The sequence below is a fragment of the Scomber scombrus genome, chromosome 16 (assembly GCF_963691925.1).
Source record: "Scomber scombrus chromosome 16, fScoSco1.1, whole genome shotgun sequence".
NCBI lineage: Eukaryota > Metazoa > Chordata > Actinopteri > Scombriformes > Scombridae > Scomber > Scomber scombrus.
In genome coordinates this window covers 17,450,348-17,457,579 of record NC_084985.1, presented here as the reverse complement: position 1 = coordinate 17,457,579, position 7,232 = coordinate 17,450,348, and the positions used below count along the sequence as shown (strand labels likewise).

Genomic DNA, 7,232 nt, shown 5'->3' with positions numbered 1-7,232 from the left:
CATGGCCAGTATCCTGGAAATCGAAATGAGACAAAGTGCACAAGTACCCCACCTGCCACCATCTGTAGCAGCGGGGAGGCTACTTCTTCTACAGGGTAAAGGGTGATCATTCCTCACTTTTCAGCCATGTAGCAATTACTGCTCTAACTTATGAGTGTGTATGTTTGTGTGCGTGCATGTGTGTATGTATGTGTGTGGTGCAGGTTCCAATGTATTGATGCTTGATGTAGGCTTTCTATTTATAATTTGGTAGTTAAAACACTACGTTTTAGGTTTACATGACTGTCTGGCTGTTAAATGCTCCAAATGTATTATTTCTCTGTCTTAATCTGCCCCCATGTGGTCAGTTTGAGGTACGACTTTTTTTTTCCTCCAATAATACTGTCTACACATTCCTGACCTCAGCTGTATTGCCTTGGGATTTGACTCATGAGACACACCAATGACTCAGTACGGCCTTGTATTTTTCATTTTTACTTTGAGTAGATTTTTCAGTGATTGGTGGTGTACGTTGTTCTAGTGTTTTGGAAATGTTTCATTGTATCTTGCATTGTGTTCTTGTGAATGGATCAACTGCATTGCATAATACTGTTATTTTAAGGCATTTTTCCATCATTATAGGGGAGACTGTAGTTTCATGTGATTTTCAGTTAATAACCTGTTAGACTTGCACTAGAACAATTATTTTGCATTATACTACTGAAAACTGAGGAGGCTCGTCATGACAGCACAGAGCTGGTTAGTGGGTTTGAAATAACTCTTGTATTATAAATTGGGCATTAGAAGGCATTGCAGTGATTGCGTTTGAAGCTAATATAACAAATCCACTGGAATTACAATGGACATATTTTAAAGCCTGAGCATGTGACCTCTACATCAGAGACAGAACTTTGTCTGCATGAGTCTGTTTAATGATGATCATCTGTTGCTACATCCAGCTGCACTGGACAGACAACTTTACACTTTGATAACAATGCCTGGGCAAAGGTACAGTCTTCATCTCTAAAGGTACAGAGATCAGAGATGGAATTACACTCCTAACACCCTTCATGCACTAGATCCTCTTGATCCAAAATGCCAACTGCATGGCATCTTGTGAGAATTTTGCTTGCCCGATCCTGTTACTCTTTTTGATTTTTATTTAACGCAATGTTTACAGCAATAGCTGCTCTGTTTTACTGTAAATCAGGAACACTAATTATTATTTATTGTTATATTATTATATTTTCTTTTTATTTGATATGTTAATTGTATTATTTTACTGTAAGGCTACTTGAGCTACAGATAGAAAGTACTGTTTGTGTTAATGAAGAGCAGTCTCTCTCTAACCCTGAGAGTAACTCAGCAATAAAGTACTAATCATCTCATATAACTGGACAGAGTTTGGAGTAACAACAGCACTTTTCTCTGTAGTTTTGCTATCAATCAATGTGACTAGTTGTGTAGCATGAATGTTTTCATCAGAATAAAAATGTGCAAAATTTTTTATCATTTCTGTTGATATCCTCTGCTTTCCAACAACGTTGAATTAAGACTTTTAAGAAAATGTTAGTGTAATAGACATGTCCAACCTATATGCATTATTAAGACATGAGCAGGTGAAGCACGACTAGTGTCTTATTTGCAAGATACTTTGTGTTTTAATTAATATTCTGCCACTGTTTTCAACTAAGTTGACAGTACATTTTTGTGTTGTGTTCATATTTGTAGTCCAACTAAATGTACAAAAGTTAAAAGTTTTACCAACTTTTTCATTCAAGTGTAGGATCCAAACCACATGTGGTCCAACTAGCAGCCACAGCTGACGGTATAATCTGAACACTAGGTGGAGATGCACACAAAGGCAACTGAGAGGAGTGTTGCTGGAAAGTGATTGATAAAAAAGGAGCAAGTTTTCACTGGTCATATCCCCAACTCAACTAAAATATTAATGATAAGTGTTTATAACAATCTAACACTCCATTTAAAAACTACATGTTTGTGTTTGATTCATACTAGCAGTGCTGATGATATTTGTTCGCCTCCTTTATACTGGTTAAGATAAAGATAATTAGTCTTGTATCAGATATAAGTTATACACTATTTAATGTTTTTTAAAGGCTCTTTAGTCACCAATTATAATATGCAATACAAATTATAATATGCTTAAATGATAGTAGGCATGAGCAGAAATGAAAAATGTCCCGAAATTGTCCTGTTTTATTGATACCAGTGAGATACAAGCAAGATAAATTATAACACTTAGTGTTCCAACCAACGATGTTTTAAAATAACCTACAAAGATAATGGCAGAATCAATGTATGCCAAGAAATAAGCCCTGATAAGAACAAATAATCACTTAATAAAAAGTAGAATAAATTAGGCACAGACAAACGTCTTCAAATAAACTGTAGAGTAAAAGTGTATTTTAAAGAAGGCTAAAATAACATAGATGAGGTAAGGACACATGTTCATCCGCAGCTGAGTTCATCATAAAGTGCCATTTCAGTCTTTAAGTACACTCCATACAGGCTGGTACAGTGTGATCAAATGCCCATGTGTTGCTTTGTTCATTTAGTTTTTCAAATTATTACCCCGCACTTTGTCCCTTGTTCCTCTAAACAGTCTCACGCACGTGCAGCTCGGGTGACTGTCTCGGGCTACCGGAGACGCTATTGTCCGTGTCGCTGCTGGTCTTACCGAGTCCCGGTTCCCCGCCGTCCTCTGAGCCCTCCGCGCTGTGCGTCCTTGCGTGCTTGCTCAGGTGGTCGGAGCGCATGAACCTTTTGTGGCAAGTCGGGCACTCGAATCTCTTCTCCCCGGTGTGCGTGCGCAAATGCCTCTGCAGCTCGTCGGAGCGCGTGAAGCGTTTCCCGCAGAAGAGCCAGTTGCAGACAAACGGTCTCTCCCCGGTGTGCCAGCGCAGGTGAGCCTTCAGGTGGGAGGTCTTACCATAAACTTTACCACAACCCGGGATGTGACAACTGTGAAGACCCCTCCGCCGCGGGCTCGCGCCCCCCTGGCCGAGGCTCTCCGCCTCCTGGCAGTTGGGACAGTCACAGGTGGCTCTGCCGGTGTAGCGGCGTGAGGAGGAGCGAGAGGATGCCGGCAAAGAAACTACAGGCGCTCCTGTCAGCTCAGGAGCACTGGACGTGGTGGACTCTGAGTAGGAGGCTGGGGCAGGTGGTCTGAAGCCGTCAAACAGGTGTTGCGTGGCGGGGAGCAAATGCTGAGAGGCACCAGAGCTGAAGGCGGAGCTGTAGTCAGTGCTGTAGCCGCTCAAAGAAGAGGATAACCCGGCCGGGCTCTGTGTGTCCACCCAGCTGGTACCCATATCCCACCAGGCAGAAGACCCGTTACTAACCTCCCCCACAGGTTTGAACCAGGACTCATAGGGATGCGAGTGCATCCTAGGGTATATCCCCGCTATGCTTTCCATTGAGGGGGGGAATTTGGCCAGAAACACAGACCGCTGTGCGTGCGGATCGGGAACACTGGTATCTGATGGCACAGCCGTCTGGTACATCGAAAAATCATTTCCAAAAGGAGAACCGGCGGTGGTCACTGAGAAAGCGCTGGAGGTCTCTGTCAGCCCGGTCCCGTTACTCCTGGAGGTCCCAGAGGGAACCTCGAGTGAGGTGAGGCAGGTGCCAAAGCTGTTGCTACCCGGGGCGCTCCGTTTCCACGGGTGAAAGCCCCTGACGAGCCCCGGGGCCCCATCGGAAAGAGCAGGGGAGCAAGAAGGACCGGGCTCACCGATTCTGCTACAGGTGGCAGCCAGCATAGCCAGAGGGGTGCTGCCCAACCGGGGCTCCTCCTGAGGGGAACACACAAACATTAACGTCTGCCACGCCAACAAGTCATGGCCAAATACAGTGTGCGTAAAGACGCGCAATAAATGTAATGCCCCAGTTATGCGCACTGATACAATACTTTGGCTCTTAAGGATCAAACTTATGTCAGTCAAGAATGGAGCATAGTTGTTCATTTTATAAACCGCTTGACTTAGTTTTATTAGAGAAGATGGGATGCGTTTTGTCATAAATGAACTAACAGCACCGACACTGCAGAAAGTCAACGATTTCATATTCCGAAAAATCAGCAGTTTATATTAATCAGAATACATTAAGATAGGGTCTAAAATCAAATGCTCAATTGTTGCTTTTCTTTTCACTTGAGCCAATACTTCCTAATGCCCAACCTGTAACAGCATTCATTAACTCTGTAATTATTACAAGATTTAAAACATCAGCCTCAATAATACTATTCATGCAAACTAGGCAAGAATATATGCTACATAATCTGAGTTTTAGCAGTTTATTAGGTCTATAATTATATATATTTTTAAGTTTAAGGTTACGGCAGCAAACCGGGAAATTAAAAAAGAAATAATGTGACTATAACTCCAAGTTTTCGCTTTGAACACAGTCACACTATAATCACATTAAACTAATATCATTAGTAGTTTCTCTGTAAATTATAATATAAACTTACCCCTAGCAGTGTAGCAGCCATGGTCTGTGCTTCCTCTGACTGTGCGAGTGTGTGTTTGTTTGTGTGTATGTGTGTGTGTGCTCGCAGAGACTGGATGTGATGAGTCTGTGCTCAGTCTCTGACTGCTTTGGTAGTTGTAGCTTCTTCATGGCTTTGAAGCGCCGCTGGGAGACTGAGGACCAATCAGAGAGCAGTCCACAATGTCTCTGAAGATTTGCGCTCCAGGTCGTCGTAAATTTGAAAGGTGAGGTCTCACGAGCGCTCGCACTAAAACTGCAACAAAGTGGGTGAGGAGAAGTTCAAGACAATAAGTAAGCAGTGATGGATAATCAGAAAGGTCGAATATTTGGCCATACCGGCCATTAGTGGGCCAAAAGCTACTTGACAATTACCTTCTTTTTAAAAAAATAAAAAAAAACCTATGACTACATGTGCTCTTCTACATTTATTATGACTTATACTTATTATCAGTTTTATATAATCTTTTAAAATGTATTTACACAGGTCTGACAAAAGAGGGTCCATTATGTATCAGACAAAGTGGGTAACTCCGAGGGCCTGAGGGACCCCATGAACCCAGTTCATTGTGTCCTCATTGGTAATTTGATTAAATGAAAATTTGTGAGGAAACATGCACAGTTTAAGCAAATTAAAGATTCTATTTTAAAAACAGGGGTCTGGATGTGTCAGACAAAAAAGTCTCTTTTCAGATAAAGACTGCTGTCTTTACTGCTGTTGTGAAGCCATGCAGTGGGAGAGGCTGATGAATGAGAGGCTGGCCTGGTCCGTCCCATCCTGTCCCTGGGGCGTATCCAGTCAGCCCTGGGGGAGGGAGGGGAGGACACCATCACTGCCTCCACAATTTCATCTCATTCAACCCAAAACAATTGTTGGCTTTCACATGAACACCTCTTGCCGTGATTTCTTACAACCAAGGGAAGGAACATATTTATCACCTGCATGTGTACATCTAGTTAATCTTATTAAGTCAAGAAATGGTTGATCAATATGATGACGCACACCCTGGAAATAAACCAGAATAATCCTAAGTCTCTTAATAATATGAACATCCGAAGCACAGAGGGAGTATTTCATTTGAATTTCAAATTTAATAAAATAGCAGGATTTAATCAATTTCCTTCATTTGTTTGGTATTAACTGCTTCCCTGCCTTTTTTTCATCTCTCTTGTTTTATGAGCAGCCTGATAAAGTCTGCCGGACACAGACGGAAAAGTTAATCAACATTCCTCATCCACTCAAACCCTCCCATATGCACACCAACACAACGTTTACATTGGGTGATTGATAGTGGGAAAAATTAATTTTGGTGATGCTATGCAAAGACAGACTGTTCACTCCATCAGAAGGCTTGAATCTCACATATTTAGTCTATTCTTTAAAATGGAGAAATTTTTCAAAATGTACAAAAACTGGATAGGAGTGTAGGTCATGTAAAGCACCTACATTACATTATATTACTTTTTGTTATTTTTAGTTATAAGGCACATGAATGTGATGTCTGAAATACACTTCCAATACATTTTACACCTTGGAGCCATTTTTCCCACTTGTTAGAAAACATGACCTTGCAGGTAAATGTAGGTTGTGTAGCAAATGTCTTGTTAAGGCATGATTTTTTTTTCTTCACAGGGTTTTTTATTTTTAACTATTCACGGAACTCATGACTGTATAGAAATAGATTGTAGCAATTCAATTTAATACTTCAGTTGTGCAATAAACCTCCAATAAGGCCTTTGAAGAGAGAGTCCAGCACTGTTTTAATATTGTCTCGAAACATTTCGTCAAAATTAAGAGTCAAATTCTACTTTTTGACATCTGTTTAATTATATATAAATAATTATGTCATAGAAATGTATCATTTCTGTAGAAACTGATTTTTTAATTTGTAGCAACTAAAACCAGACAGACTACTATGTAACCTAGACAGCTAAAGTGAGACAGCCAAATTAAATGAAAGCTAACTGGTGAGAGAGGCAACAAAAAGCCAGAAAGCTTGAGCTAAAGCTAAAATGTAGTCTTTGCTAAATTTTAAAAGTAAAGTAAATAAATTGAGTCATGATGGAGAAAGAAAAAACTGTTTAAAAAAAAAGATTGTTTTAAATTATATAAGTATCATATAACAAATAAGGTTGTAAATAATACATAAAGATTAATGGTAGAGGGACAAACAAACAGACGTTCATTCCTATAAGCTATGGACTATAATCAAATTAAAGTATATTTTCAGAAAAGAAAGCAAGAACAGGTTTTGTTCATAAATGCTGCATTGTTGGGTGTATAATAATCTGCCTAATTAGGTTTAATATGAAACATTGCAACTTTTGTATCTGTCTATCTTGATTTTGAGATTTTTTTTCAAGGCAAAATCACAGTATGGTCTATTATGAATTTATTTGGGTGTCATTTTGGGAGCTACCCACACCTCCCAGTGGCCTTGACAAAATCACAGGCTCCCACACTGGCCTGGCTCTCCCCCACAGCCTCAGGCATTGTTGGATGCACAGGTGGAGTTTACAGTAGGCCATCTTCCCTCTAACCTGATCACCATCCTCACGAGCCACCCAAACAGCTGTCCCTCTTTTAGGAGCATTCTTTTCCCACACTGAAAGTGTGTGTGTTTGTATGTGTGTGTGAGTGTGCTTTAAAGGCCCCCAATGAAACCCTGCTTGAGCCCCAACCTGTTCCTTTAGCGATGATAATGACCACATTATCACGCGCCATCGAACGTCAACAAAAA

The 7,232-nt window shown here is 40.7% G+C and overlaps 1 protein-coding gene across 1 annotated transcript; it reads right to left on the bottom strand.

Moving 5' to 3' along the window:
* Positions 1–2,597: 2,597 nt before the first annotated feature.
* On the bottom strand, positions 2,598–4,612 carry sp8a (sp8 transcription factor a). The gene is made up of 2 exons (XM_062435438.1): positions 4,475–4,612; positions 2,598–3,797 (listed from the first exon to the last, which is right to left on the bottom strand). Exons 1-2 carry the CDS (start codon positions 4,493–4,495, stop codon positions 2,598–2,600), a joined length of 1,221 nt encoding a protein of 406 aa, XP_062291422.1. The 5' UTR covers positions 4,496–4,612.
* Between the last annotated feature and the right edge of the window lie 2,620 nt (positions 4,613–7,232).